Here is a 15,565-nt window from a genome sequence, read left to right on the forward strand (position 1 = left end):
TAAGAAACATATTAAGAGGCTGAGAAGCGTATAGAAGAGAGGAACTAGTGAACAGTCAGGGAAGACATGGTAGCTACCTGTGCGTATTTGATGGGCTTTGCGCAACTAAGTTTTAAATATGCCCCAGGTTACAAAATTTGGATCAAAGGTAGAATTTATAGGGAGGTAAATTTAGGTCTGATATTAAGAACTTTCCAACCATGAGAGCTTTTTTGAAGTGTAATAGTCCGTGTTTGAAAGGCATGTTTCTTTCTCATCAAAGACATTCAAACTGATGATAAGCAGTCATTTGTCAAGGATATTTTGAAGAAAATTCAAGTGTCAGAAGGGATGGTGGAATCTTTGATGTTCCTTCCCATTCTGAAGTTTTAAAAGTCTCTGACTGTATGATTCATCAGGGATGAAGAATGATAAAATGAGCAAAAGCCCTTATATTCTCTTCCTGCCTCTGCCATTGACATGCTATGATTCCTTATGCTAGTCATTCATCCTATTCACTCTCTGGTTTTCTTACGTATCAAAATGAAGAAAGTTGGATTAAATGCACTTTAGTGTATTTTGTGTGTGACAATCATTACGGTATTGTTCTAGTAGTGATTTTCCACTTCCCTTATTTTTTTCTACCTTTATTAATTGAAATTATTCTGTAAGAAACTATTGTCACTTCCCTTTCATTTATTTATTTCATCATTTATTTGTTATTTATATCAGTATGGACTCATGGATATTTAATTTATTCTTTGGGTTATAATCCATTATTTATTTCGTTGCTTAAATTATTTCAGCTTTGGCTAGTGGAAGCCCTGGATTTGAATGTTACAGAGTACAAAAAGTTTGTTGAATATGTGCTCAGATTCCACATAGCAACTAACCTTTAAGAAATTACTGCTTGTTGAGTTTGGTGTAATATCAAAAAAGAATATCTACAGTTATCTGAAAATTCTAGATATATCCATCCCTTCTCTAATAGATATCTGTGTGACCAGATTTTTTTCATGTATTTCGACTAAACAACATATTGTAACTAATCAAATACAGAAGCAGATAGAAGAACCCAGCTGTCTTCTATTAAGCTAGGCATTAAAGAATTTGCAAAAATATAAACAATGTCACTCTTCCCACTAGTTTTTTTTATTTTGCAGAATATTTACCTCATTTTTATATGAATTGAGATGGTTATATTACATTTAAATGAATTAAATATTTTGAAAAATTCTCTTTTAATCTTTTGTTTTGTAAATATCTATAGGTATAACCCACATAAACCAAGCTTCTTTGGATTCTTCAATGATTATTAAGAGTTTCAAGGCTTTGGATTCCTCAATGATTGTTAAGAGATTAAACGGCTCTAAGACAAAAACATTTGGAAACAACCCTTCTAGTGTATTTTTGGATAATAATTATAGCAGTCAACTCTTTTTAAACTCGCTTTGATGGTTTCCTGTGGAAAATTTTCTACCTTCCCTTGAACTGTACAATGTGTGTTCAAAGGAGTGAACAAATGCATAGTAATTGTAGCATTAGCCTATGTCTTAAAGTCTACCCAGTTTGTTCCAAAGTCAAATATGATATCATAAGGTTATCTTCAGAAGCTGCCTTTAGCACCGTTCTGACACATTGGAACAATCAATAAATGTTTGTTGATTGAATGAACATGTCTTGACATTTATTGTTCTTTCTCTAAAAATTCAGATTAACAATGAAATTGAGGATGTGATGGAAGAAGCCACAAAACCAGCAGCTGAACAGATTGCAGAATTCAGTATCCACCTTCTGGGGATGGAATACAGGGAAGAACTCCAGGATTCCTCCAGTTTTCACCACCAGCACCTTGAAGAAGAATTTATTTCAGAGGTGGGTGATTTAAAAAAAATTAAACGAGACGGTTTGTCTGCTGTGTTAGTTTCCCATGTTCACAACACTGTTTAAAGGTAGTTTAGGTTTCAAGTTGTTCGTCTCCTTGGTTCCTAGAGTGGTTACTTAGCCATTTCTTCAGAAAACTCTGAAAAGTCACAGGACAGATGAATTCTTTCACAGAACGAAAAATCTTGCCATCTGCTAAAAAATTAATGCAATTTCCAGCTTTTGCTGCACAGCCGAGGAAGGCTGTGTTCTGTGGCATCGTTTTGACTTGAAAATATTGAGAGAATTAAGCTTCTTTAAGAAACTACCCACACTGTATTGTTTTTCTTAAGGGAACATTAAGTTTAATTTCTTTTAATCTCATCTTTGGTATTTTTTAATTGAAAAAATTTTAAGTTACCACATAGGCAATATCTGGTACAAAGCTGAGAAGCACAAAAGGGCATCCAGTGAACAATAAATTTGCCTCCTGTCCTTGGTTGGAGGTATTTTTAGAAAGGGATTTCTCATCCCACAACATCGCTTTCTGGAAAAATTCTATATAGGATTTAAACCCAAGATTTTTTCAGTCAAAAATGACACATGGTCCCGGTCTTGTTAGCCTTTGTTTTTGTGTAGTAAGGCAATGAATGCTCATTTACCACTGGCTGTCTTATGAAAGGGCAAATCATTCCTTCCTGTTTATTTTTTCCCACTGCTTTTTGGTGGGGTTCTCCTTCACCAAGTTTGTCAATTCCATTACCTTAGATTACTTTCCCTCCCCAGATACTGTGTCCAGATGGGAAATAAAACTGCATCTCTCAGCCAAAGCATTATTGTAGCCATCAGACGTGGGAAGGGGAGGACAGACAATTGATTTTCCTAGTGGTGTGGCCAAGTTGCAAGGCTGTATGGTATGTGGAAGAAATGCCAGCCAGGCCAGTGGCCACCTGGCATCAGAGAGTATCTTGGGTTGGCTGTCTGGTTTTCTCTGCCCTTTGATTAAGAAACTTTTAATACGCCTTAGTATTTGGGTAAACAATTGCGTGGAATGACTGCAGATTTAGAAAAGTCCAATAAACACTCTGAAAAATATCTTCATCAGGGACTGTATGAGGCAGGTAGCTGTAGAGTTGAGGTCATTAGACGGTGATGAACGTTCTGGGCCTAGCCACGAAACACCTCCTTCTCTGGCCTATCTCTATACTCCCTGTTCCCTTACCTGGAAGGAAGTGTCTACCAAGAGTTGCTTTGTGTGAAACAGCAGAGGCAGGGGATCACGTCTCAAACTGAAGGGGATCCTCCAGCTCCCTCCCTTCAGGACACCATCACACGGCTATTTCCCTCGGCTTCTCTGGGTATTACTGGAAGATACACAGGGAGAAGGAAGGGATGAGGTTTAGGAGCCCTCAGTCTGTGTGTGTGTGTGCGTGTGCGTGTGCGTGTGTGTGTGTGTGTGTAAAAGGATAAGAAGTGAGGGCATGATAGGCTGGGACAACACAAAGTACGATATCAGAGGGGGAAGGTCATTGTGATGGGCCTGGGCGTGTTGGTGCCTGAGGGCAGTCCCAGCTCGGTGTCAGTGTGGGCCTCACATAGCACCTTGTGCTCCACAGGCAAGTTTCTATGTGTTTGCTTACATCAGCCAAGTAGACAATCATCTCCACTTTACAGATGAGGCTCAGGAGGCCAAATAACTTTTTCATTGTTATTTCAGTCTCTCTAGGAACAGAAATGAAAACCAGGTCTCCTACCGCCTTTCAAAGTGCTGCTTCTTCTACAGAGTCCCCTTCATTTTAATTCAAGGGAGGAGTTATAGTGAACCTTAGTTTTCCCGGTCCTGATCCCAATTCTAAAGTACATTGATCATGAGGCAGGGAAAAGAGGAAGGGGCAATGTGATTCAATGGGAAGAATATGGGCTTTGGTGTTAGAGAGATCTGGGATTGAATACATTCTGATTCAGTCATTCACCAAATGTGTGATCCTGGCCACGTTAGTTAATATCTTATAATCTCCATTTTCTCATCCATAAAATAGGAATAATATATTATCTCTGGGGATTACCACAGATTTGAAGTAAAGCAAAGCATCAGACACACCACAGTCCTCAATACATTGTACTGACTATTAATATCGAGGTTGATGTTGAGTGACTTCTTACAACTGGACCCATGTGTAGTAGCTAACTGGATGTGGTGCATTAGAATACCTATACGTGTTTAGACTCCAGAGAAGGCAAAGCCTATGCTAAGACGGGTTTAGTAGTAATGATAATGTACAGTTATACAGCATTTTTCAGTTAATGGAGTGCTTTTAGGTACATTTGTTTTCATCTTAAAATCAGAATGGTAGGTGGGCAGGGAAGTATTAGTTCTGAAAAAAGAAGGCCTATGCATGGGCACCCTGCCAGCACAGGCAAGGCTGAGACTAACCCTCAGGCTTCTGATTTCTAGTCCTGGGGATTCTACCCCTCCCCACCACCCTACAAGAATTATAACAGGTTTTTATTTCCTTTCAGAGTGTAAAACGGAGCATTACTATAGCCAAAGAGTTTCATGAGTTTGGATTCTATATTCTTAAGGCATAAAGATCTTCAGTGAACTGAGATTTTTTAAAAATCCCACTCTCCTCATTATATGAGGACTTGGTTAAAAGCAGATGCCCAGAGATGTTGCCAAGGTCCATTAATTTATTTCCTTTGTTCTGATGTTGGCCCCATAGTGACCCATCTGGTGAGGCTGTCACCTTCTGAAATGTTACAGATTAAATGTTGATTTTTGTTAAAATATGCGTTTGTGCCTAACCTCATTATTTTTACATCTTTAGTTCAATCTAGCTTACTGCTTCCGACCTCCAGTCTCTAAGCTCGTTTGGAGTTACATGGCTAGATTTTAAAGACTCAGTAATAAAACTGGCTCCTGCAGATGCGATGCTCGTGAATGAGTCTTTTGATCAGCACCGTCACCTGACCACAAGGCCTGTGGTCTGGGTGTTGAGTGTGTTTGTGTTTCTGGTTCTCTTGTGTTGCAGGAGCAGGAAACAGACGCCACCAGCCACTTTCACATTATAGAAGACAAACCCCAGACTGTTTGTCAGTGAGTGTGTTGTGGCCAGATTTCAAATCCAAACAGTAACATTTAAAAATGCTATTACAGGCCTGTAATCCTAGCACTGTGGAGGTCAAGGTGGGTGGATCACCTGAGGTCAGGAGTGCAAGACCAGCCTGGCAAACACGGTGAAATCCCGTCTCTAGTAAAAATATAAAAATTAGCTGGATATGGTGGCGCACACCTGTATTCCAGCTGCTCGGGAGGCTGAGGCAGGAGAATGGCTTGAAGCCAGGAGGCGGAGGTTGCAGTGAGCCGAGATTGCACCACTGCACTCCAGCCTGGGTGGCAGAGCGAAACTGCATCTCAAAAAAAAAAGAAAGAAAGAAAATGCTATTATGGCATATTTTAAAATATTTTTTTTTTTTTTTGCATTTCATCACACAAGGGAAAAACAGTGCTTTGCCAACAAGGCATACGCTTTTTGTAATTTGGAAAAAAATTAATATTAAAGCACATTAAAACCTTAAAAGACAAAATGAAAAAGGAAAATGTGGCAGTGTTTAGGTAAAAACTATTTTCTAACATTTTAGCTATTGTAATTTTTTCTTTCACTTTCTGACCCGGGTATGTCTAGGCAAGTATATAAGCTTCTAATAGTTGTGAACAGTGTACTTTTTATTTGACTTTTAAAAGCATTATTTTCTATATATTTTTCCATATTTCTACAAGTCATCATTTTTCTTTGTATTTTTAACAGGTTGAAAATGCATTCACTGGCTTACCAGGCTACAAGGATATTCGTGTGCTTGAATTTAGGTAAATAGACTTACTCTAAATATGCACATGTTCATTAGCATTTTTCATTCTGAATGGAATGGCCTTTATGTTTATCATATATATTCTAACAATAAATGATTTGAACGCTGTAACTCAGTGCTGTTTCTGGTAAACTGGTATTCTCGATGTTAGTTTTTTGGGTGAGAAAATTGAATTTGAAAAAGAGCAAATAATAACTCAAAGAGATATATAGGTCTAAAGTTGGCTAGGTTAAGAACTTAGGAATTAATGGAGGGAGGGGAGCATCACACACTGGGGTCTGTGGGGGGAACTAGGGGAGGGTCAGTGAGGGGGTGGGGTTTTGGGGAAGGATAACATGGGGAGAAATGTCAGATATAGGTGATGGGAGGAAATCAGCAAACCATATTGCCACGTATGTACCTATGCAACAATCTTGCATGTTCTTCACATGTACCCCAAAACCTAAAACGCAATAAAAAATATATATATATGAGCCGGGTGCAGTGGCTCACGCCTGTAATCCCAGCACTTTGGGAGGCTGAGGTGGGTGGATCACGAGGTCAAGAGATCGAGAGCATCCTGGTCAACATGGTGAAACCCCATCTCTACTAAAAATACAAAAAATCAGCTGGGCATGGTGGCGCGTGCCTGTAATCCCAGCTACTCAGGAGGCTGAGGCAGGAGAATTGCCTGAACCCAGGAGGCGGAGGTTGCGGTGAGCTGAGATCACGCCATTGCACTCCAGCCTGGGTAACAAGAGCAAAACTCCGTCTCCAAAAAAACAAAACAAAACAAGACAACAACAATAACAACAGCAACAACAACAAAATAACTTAGGAATTCATGTCCCCAGCTTGCTGCTGACAAGTTACGTAGGTCTTATTTGCCTCTGAGAGGAGCCAGAAGTCAGATGTGGCCTCATTGTTTGCTAAAGCTTGTCAGTGTGGTGATTTTGACATCTTGGTATGAGGCCACTCTGGAAGGGATGCGTTAGTCCTTGTTTTAAACATAACAGTTCTGAGTAAACAAGACACCTCTTTTAAAGACATTTCTTCCCTGCTTAAGACTCACAGTATAATTCTTGTGAACATTGACCGAGTGAATATTTTACTGAGTGAATACTTTGTATTGGGCATGTCAGATTGCTGAGCTCACTTAATCTTCAGCCCTTTTAGGAGAGATATTACTAATACTAATTTTTAAGAGGAGGAAACAGGTTTAAAGGGCTGAAATATTAGCCCAGAGTTAGAGTTTGTAAACTGGGGTGGAGGAGGAATTTGGAAACAAAGCAGCTGACTGGCTTTTCTTGCTCTGAACCTTCATGCTAGATTCAAGGCCGTGATTTAGGTGATACTCTAGCGCAGGTTTAGATGTTATCCATCTCAACTTTGGCTTGCTCCTGTCAAAACTTCTGAGTTTACCAGAAATAACAGCAAGCACTTATATAGCATTTACTGTGTGCCAGGCTTTATATATATCTATATTTATACACACACTATTGAATTTCGACATCAGTGCTATGAGACAGTTATTATGCTCATATTTTCCAATAAGTAAACCAGAGCACAGGGAATTTAAATAATGTTCCCAGTGTTGTTTAGCTGCTTAGCAGTGCAGGCTTAGTGAAGAGAGGCCAAATAGTGTAAGCTGACCTACTTATCCAGTTTCGTATCATGACCAGTCACCCTGTTCAACTTCAGCAGTTTTCAAACAGGACACTGCCTCCAGTGGTAAGCTCGCATGACAACCTGAGAATGTGAGGCCTTTGAAGCCTCTCTTACCTGGCAGCACATGAAGGGCAACACCGTCTTTGGAGCCAATTTGCCTGGCTTCACATCCTGCCTTTGCACTTCTGGCTGGATGCTTTTGGGTGTATTTCCAGGATTTATCTTCTCATTTGTATTAAAAAAGACAATTTACCTTAATCCTGCTTTATTTAAAAAATGCTTTTGAAATACCATCAGCAAATTATTTAGCTTCTTTGTTCCTTGGTTTCTATACCGATATTATAAGGATACTAATAAATCTTAATGAGGATTTAATCAACTAATTTTTGTAAAATGCTTAGCACAGTTCCTAGCACATGGAAAGTTCTATTTAAGCATCTGCTATGTAAAGTAATATAAATATTAAAGGTATCCTGCGGATTAGTCAGTCCTAAACCCTTACCTAAACCCTTACTACCTTACAATGTACCATCTGATTTTAATACTGCATAACATGTTGTATCCCAAAAGTTCCCAATTTTGTTAACGCCACCAACTGGAGTCTTCTGCTGATTTACTGAAAAAAGTTTATTTATGAAGAAATAACTATGTATGGATGGTTTTAAAGTATTTTTAAAGTTTAGAAGAAAGTAAAGACCATGGTTTTAAAATTGAATGCTGTTTTCACCTTTGCTCGCTTCCTTCAGTCTATAGGAATTTGTCAGTATCTGATGCTATGCAAGCATTTTTATTTAAGGAAGAATTCCAAGGAAATTCAGAGGAAATACACAAAGAACTTGCACTTCCATGAACGATGTGACAATAATAACTGTCTCAAACTCTTTTTAATATTTTCAATTTTTATTTTCAGGTCTCCCAAGGAAAATGACAGGTACTTTTTGGCACTTTCTCTACTGTCCATTGAATTGGGTTGTGGCTTAGTATATATGGCAGGCCGTAGGTCCAGGGGAGCATGACTCAAATCTTATATCACTTCTAATATCACTGTTCAACTTTTTCAGATCAGGGTTTGGCAAACTTCTATTAAGAGTCAGATAGCAAATAACTTAAACTTTGCTGGTAATATAGTCTCTGTTGCAACTACTCAGTTCTGCCATTTTCAGGTCAAAGTAGACATAGACACTATATTGTAAACTAGTGAGCTTTGCTGTGTTCTGCTTTATTTATGGACATTGAAATATGATTTTTATGTAATTTTCACGTGTCACAAAATGTCTTTCAAAATTTTTTCAACTAGTAAAATATGTAAAATCCATTAACTCATGGTTAGTTGGCTGGATTTAGCTCATAGGCTGTAGTTTTACAGACCCAGACTGCTGACTGGTAAGTACTTTTAAATATTGTTACACTTAATTGAAAATAAGAATAACTTGCACTAATATAAATACTTTCAAGTATACAACGTCATTCGATAATATAATCAAGTGTCGCGTTAAGTGATAAATGAAGAGGAGAAGGCTGATCTTTATAGTCGTTCACTTGCAAAAGTAGCTGCTCTCTGGAATTTCTTAGAAGCAGCATAAGATAAAATCATAGTTCATACCCTTTGTGAAGGCTGCTTGTCATTTTTGCCGTTGGATTCCAAATTTATTTAAAATTCACTTTCACTTGTAGATTTGTATAACCACTAGCACAATAAATGTCCAGAACTTTCCAGAACTACATGACTCCATTGTGCCATTCCTTTAAAGCCCTTGTCAACCACTAATCGGGTCTCCATCTCTATGATTTTGTTATTCCACTAATATAATATAAATGGAATTATACAATAGATGACTTTTGAGGGCTAACTTTTTGCATTCAGTATAATTGCCTTGAGAGTCATCTAAGCTGTTGTGTGTGTCAGTAATCCCTTTGTATGCCGAGTCCATGCTATGGATGTACCAGCTGAGGGACATCTGGGCTGTTTCCAGATTTTGGTTATTATAAAGCTGCCACAAACATTGGTGTGAAGGTTCCTGTGTGGACATCACATGTCTTTTCTGTGGGAAAAATGCCCAAGAATGCAACTGCTGGATTGTATGTCCAGTGCATGTTTAGTTTTATAAGATACTGCCAAACTCACACTTTGCTGGTGAGAATGTAAAATTGTATAGCCAAACTGTTTTCCAGCGTGGCTGTACAATTTTACATTCTCACCTGCAAGGTGTGAGTGATCCAGGATCTCCACATCCTGACTAGAATTCTGTGTTGTCACTGTCTTTTATTTTAGCCATTCTGATGTGTGTGTATAGAGAGATTTTTTCCCTCTTAATTTTTTATTGACATGTAATAATTATACATTTTTTACGGGGCACCCAGTGACGTTTCAATACGTATAATGTACAGTGATCAGATCAGTTTAATTAGCACAGCCATCATCTTGAATATTTATCATTGCTTTGTGTTGAGAACATTCAATATGCTCCTAGCTATTTGAAACTACATAATATACTCTTGTTAACTGTATCCTACAGTAGTATAGAACACTGAAGCCTATTCCTCCGATCTAACTGTAACTTTGTATACTTTAACAAATCTCTCCCTATTTCCCTCTTCCCCCACCTTTACAGCCCCTAGTATCCTTTGTTCTACTTTTTACTCTTTTGAGATCAACTTTTTTAGCTCTCCTGTATAAATGAGAACACCTAGTATTTAACTTTATGTTCCTGGCTTATTTCACTTAACATAGTGGCCTCCAGTCCATCCATGTTGCTGTGAATCACAGGATTTCCTTCTTTTTATGGCTGCATAGTATTCCATTGTATATGTGTAACTGGCTGCAGGTTTGGCTGCTCACTGCTTGCAAAGCCGGTAACGAGGATGATGTGCAGTGAAAGGAAGGTGACTTTTTTCCAAAGCTAGCAGTGAGGAAGCGGCCAGCTTAGCTTAACCTCCAGAAATGATTCAAACTTCAGGCTGGGAAGAGGGGATCAAAAAAGGAAACTTGGAATGGGAGGCATGCAGGAGTGTGGAGTTTCAAAGTATGTTTCAGTGCTATCTTTTAAAACTAAGGAGGAAAATGTTCCTACAGTTTGTATCAAGTTTACAACTTGAGACTGGGAAAAAAGGAGAAAAGACAAAATGTTTTAAAATGCATTTGGAAGCTAAACTGCTTGGTTGCATATGTATACCACATTTCCTTCATTCATTCATCTGTTATTGGACACCCAGGTTGATCTGGTATCTTGGCTGTTGTGACTAGTGCTGAAATAAACAGGGGGGTGTGGATATTCTTTGGTGTACTAATTTCCTTTCCTTGGATAAATGCTCAGTAGTGGCTGGGCGCGGTGGCTCACGCCTGTAATCCCAGCACTTTGGGAGGCCGAGGCGGGTGGATCACGAGGTCAAGAGATCGAGACCATCCTGGTCAACATGGTGAAACCCCGTCTCTACTAAAACTACAAAAATTAGCTGGGCATGGTGGCGCGTGCCTGTAGTCCCAGCTACTCAGGAGGCTGAGGCAGGAGAATTGCCTGAACCCGGGAGGAGGAGGTTGCGGTGAGCCGAGATCGCGCCATTGCACTCCAGCCTGGGTAACAAGAGTGAAACTCCGTCTCAAAAAAAACACAAACAAACAAAAAAAAACAATGCCCAGTAGTGGGATTGCTGGATCATATGGTAGTTCTATTTGTAGTTTTTTGAGGAATCTTTATGTTGTTCTCCATAGTGGCTATAAAAGTTTACATTCCCACCAGAAGTATGTAAGAGTTCCCTTTCTCTGGATCCTCACCAGCATTCGCTGTGGTTTGTCTTTTCAGTAATAGCTATCCTAACTGGCATGAGATGATACTGCATGTTGGTTTTGATTTGCATATCCCTGTTGATGAAAATGTTGAGCATCTGAAAATATATTTTTTGGTCATTTGTATGTTTTCTTTTGAGAAATGTCTATTCCGCTGGGTGTGGTGGCTCATGCCTGTAAGCCCAGCACTTTGGGAGACTGAGGCGGGTGGATCACAAGGTCAGGAGTTCAAGACCAGCCTGGCCAAAATGTTGAAACCCCGTCTTTACTAAAAATACAAAAATTAGCTGGGTGTGGTGGCATATGCCTGTAATCCCAGCTACTCAGGAGGCTGAGGCAGGAGAATCGTTTGAACCTGGGAGGTGGAGGTTGCAGTGAGCTGAGATTGCGCCATTGCACTCCAGCCTGGGTGACAGAGTGAGACTCTGTCTCAAAAAAAAAAAAAAAAGAGAAATGTCTATTCCAATCATTTGCCCATTTTAAAATTGGATTTTTTTGTTATTTTACTGTGGAGATATTTGAGTTTCTTCTATATTCTGGATATTGATCTGAGGTCAGATACATAGTTGGGAGATATTTTCTCTTATTCTGCAAGTTACCTATTCACTCTGTTGATTGTTTCCTTTGCTGTGCAGAAGCTTTTTAGTTTAATGTAATTCTATTTGTTATTTTTGCTTTTGTTGCCTGTGTCTTTGGTGTCTTATTCATAAAATCTTTTCCAAGACCAATGTCCTGAAGTGTTTCTCCAATGTTTTCTTCTAATGTTTAATAGTTCTTAGGTCTTTGATCCATTTTGAGTGGATTTTTTTTTTGTATGGAGTGAGAGCTGAGGGGTCTAATTTCAGTCTTCTGCATATGGATATCCAGTTTTCCCAGGACCATTCATTGAAGAGAGTAAACTTTCTGCAGTATATGTTCTTGACACCTTTGCCAAAAGTCAGTTGGTTGTAGATGTGGATTGATTTCTGGGTTCTCCGTTTTGTTCCATTGGTCTGTGTGTCTGTTTTTATGCTAGTACCAGGCTGTTTTGATGACTACAGCTTTGTACTATGTTTTGAAGTCTAGTACTATGATACCTTCAGCTTTGCTATTTTTTCTCAGGATTGCTTTGGCTATTTGGGGACTTTTGTGGTTCCATACAAACTTTAAGACTGTTTTTCTATTTCTGTCATTGGTATTTTGATAAGGATTGCTTCAAGTCTGTAGATTGCTTTGGGTAGTAAGGTCATTGTAACAATTTTAATTCTTTTGATCCAAGAGAATGGGATGTTTTTCCATTTGTTTGTATCCCCTTCAATTTCTTTCATCAGTGTTTTCTAGTTTTCCTTCAGAGGTATTTCACCTGCTTGGTTAGATTTATTTTTGTGTATTTTATTCTTTCTTGTAGCTATTGTAAATGGGATTGCCTCTTTTTTTCTCAGCTAGATAGTTACTTATGTATAGAAATGCTGGATTTTTGATTTTGTATCCTGCAACCTTACTAAATTCATTTTCAAATCTAAGAGTTTTTTTTTTTTTAATGGAGTCTTTGAGTTTTTCTCAATGTAAGGCTACATGATCAGCAAACAGGGATAATTTGATTTCTTCTTTTCCAGTTTATATGTCTTTTATTTATTTCTTTTGCTTGATTGCTCTGGCTAGGACTTCTGGTACTATTTTGAACAGGAGTGGTAAAAATGAGCATTCTTGTCTTGTTCCAGTTCTTAGAGAGAATGCTTTCAGCCTTTCCCCATGCAGTATGATATTAGCTGTGGCACTGTCATATGTGGACTTTATTGTACTGAGGTACTTTCCCTCTACCTGATTTTTTTTTTTTTTTGAGACAGAGTTTCACTCTGTCACCCAGTCTGGAGTACAGTGGTGCGATCTCAGCTCACTGCAACCTCCCCCTCCCAGGTTTAAGCGATTCTCCTGCCTCAGCCTCCCGAGTAGCTGGGACGACAGGTGCATGCCACCTCGCTCAGCTAATTTTTGTATTTTTAGTAGAGACTGGGTTTCACTGTGTTGTTCAGGATAGTCTCAATCTCTTGACCTCGTCATCTGCCTGCTTTGGCCTCCCAAAGAGCTGGGATTACAGGCATGAGCCACCATGCCTGGCCAAGATGTTTTATTTTATTAAATAGTTTTTCTGCATCATTATGATGATTATATGGTTTTTATCCTTCATTCTGTTGGTGTGATATATCATGCTTCTTGATTTGCATATGTTGAACAATCCTTGCATTCCTGGGATAAATCCTACTGGATTTGATTTACTGTTATTTTTTTAAGGATTTTTGCATCTGTGTTCATCAGGGATTTTGGCCTGTAGTTTTCTTTTTTTGTCATGTACTTTTCTGGTTTTGGAATAATTTAATTTTTCTGCTTTAATTTTTCGGAATAATTTCAGAAGAATTGGTATTCATTTTTCTTTAAAGGTTCAGTAGAATTCAGTGGTGAAGCCATCCAGTCCTGGACTTTTCTTTTTCGGTAGACTTTTTATTACCAATTTAATCTTGTTACTTTTTGTTGATCTGTTCAGGTTTTCTATCTCTTTTTAGTTCAATTTTGGTAGGTTATATGTGTTCAGGAATTTATTTCCACTAGGTTTTCAAATTGATTGGCATATAGTTATTCATCATAGCCTCTAATTACCCTATTTCTGTGTTATTTGATGTGATGAGTCCTTTTTCATTTCTGATTTTGTTTATTTGGGTCCTCTTTCTCTTTTTTTTGAATCTGTAGGTTGCTTTGGGTAATAGTAGAATGATGTAGACCATTAGTTAGCTAATGGTTTGTTGATCTTTATCTTTTCAAAAAATCAGCCATTTGTTTTGTTAATTTTTTGTATATTTGTTTTGGTGTCCATGTCTTTAATTTCTGCTTGGATCTTTATTATTTCTTTCCTGCTACTAATTTATTGGTTTGTTTTCCTTTTGCTTTTCTAGTTCTTTGAGATGCATTGTTGTTTATTTGAAATCTTTCTAGTTGTTTGATACAGACATTCACTGCTGTAAACTTGCCTCTGACTACTGCTTTTGCTGTGTCCCACAGGTTTCCGTATTTTGTGTTTCTATTTTCACTTGTTACAATAAATATTTTGTTTTTATTTTAATTTCTTCACCCATTTATCACTTAGGAGCATATTGTTTAACTTTCCTTTATTTGTGTAGTTTCAAATTTGCCTCGTGTTTTGATTTAGAGTATAATTCCATTGTGGTCAGATAAGATACTTGATATGATTTTGATTAAAAAAATTTTTGGAGACTTGTTCTGTGTCCTAACATATGGTCAGTCATGGAAAATATTCCATGTGCTGATGAAAACAGTGTGTATTCTGCAGCTGTGCATCTGCTCAGTGAACTGTTCTGTAGATGTCTGTTAGTCTGTGGTGCGGTTTAAATCTGGAGTTCCCTTGCTGATTTACTTTTCTAGATGATTTGTTCTAGGGAGATAGTGGGGTGTTGAAGTCCCCAACTATTATTGTATTGGGGTCTATCTCTCCATTTAGATATAATAGTAGTTACTTTATATATCTTGGTGCTCCATTTTGGGTGCAAGTGTATTTATAATTGTTACAGTTTCTTGCTGAATGGATTCCTTTATTATTATATAATGTCCTTCTTTGTCTCTTTTTACAACTTTTGTCTTGAAGTCTGTTTTGTCTAAGCATGGTTACTCCCACTTGCTTTTGATTTCTGTTTGTGTGGGATATGTGTTTCCATCCCTTCACTTTAGATCTTTATGTGTCTTTATAGGTAATGTAAGTTTCTTGTAGGCTGCGTATGGTTGGTCTTTTTTAAAAAAATCCTTTCAGCCAGTTTATATATTTCACATGGGGAATTTAACTTGCTTAACTTCAAGGTTATAATTTATAGTTGAGAACTTACTTCTGTTATTTTGTTGTTTGTTTTCTGGTTGTTTTGTATTTTCTTTGTTCCTCATTTATTCTCTTGTTTATTTTTGTGGTTGCTTTGATCCTTTCTTGTAGTGTTGGGATGAGTACCAGGTGTCTGTGGTCAGCCATATTACTGAGGTCATGCAGAATTGTTAACCTAGGTACAGTTTTCAGAATTATTCAGCATTGTCAGGAATTAACCAGTTGATAAAATTTATTTGCAACTTTTGGGTGTACATATATTTTGAGCTGTGTATAAATAAATGTATGGCATAGAAATAGAAGTAGTCTATAGGGTATGTCACATGTCATCTCTCCCTCTTTCCTTAAGCATTAAGAGGCACATGAAGTTTTTTATTTGCTGTGTACCTCTTTTAAGATGTACTCATTATGTTAATTTAGCAGTACACATTTGAAATGAATCAACAATGCATTCATCTGGTATACCCAATTTATCTATTTAGCTTCAGGCTTTTTCAGTATGTATCTTCTTCCTAGAAGAACCTATAAAAAAAGAGATGTCTGAGTTTCTCCAAAACATCCTT

General features: G+C 37.9%; 1 protein-coding gene across 1 annotated transcript in view; it reads left to right on the plus strand.

Annotated features, from left to right (window-relative positions):
• IMPG2 (interphotoreceptor matrix proteoglycan 2) overlaps positions 1-15,565 on the plus strand; it is a 117,859-nt gene that overhangs the window by 50,570 nt on the left and 51,724 nt on the right. Inside the window, exons 7-9 of the mRNA XM_032299246.1 lie at positions 1,693-1,854; positions 5,652-5,710; positions 8,270-8,290. Of these exons, the coding sequence (XP_032155137.1) occupies positions 1,693-1,854; positions 5,652-5,710; positions 8,270-8,290 (242 nt within the window). The remainder of the gene's footprint in view (positions 1-1,692; positions 1,855-5,651; positions 5,711-8,269; positions 8,291-15,565) is intronic.

Source organism: Sapajus apella, unplaced genomic scaffold (assembly GCF_009761245.1).
Source record: "Sapajus apella isolate SASKATOON/1434 unplaced genomic scaffold, GSC_monkey_1.0 scaffold40, whole genome shotgun sequence".
Classification (NCBI taxonomy): Eukaryota; Metazoa; Chordata; class Mammalia; order Primates; family Cebidae; genus Sapajus; species Sapajus apella.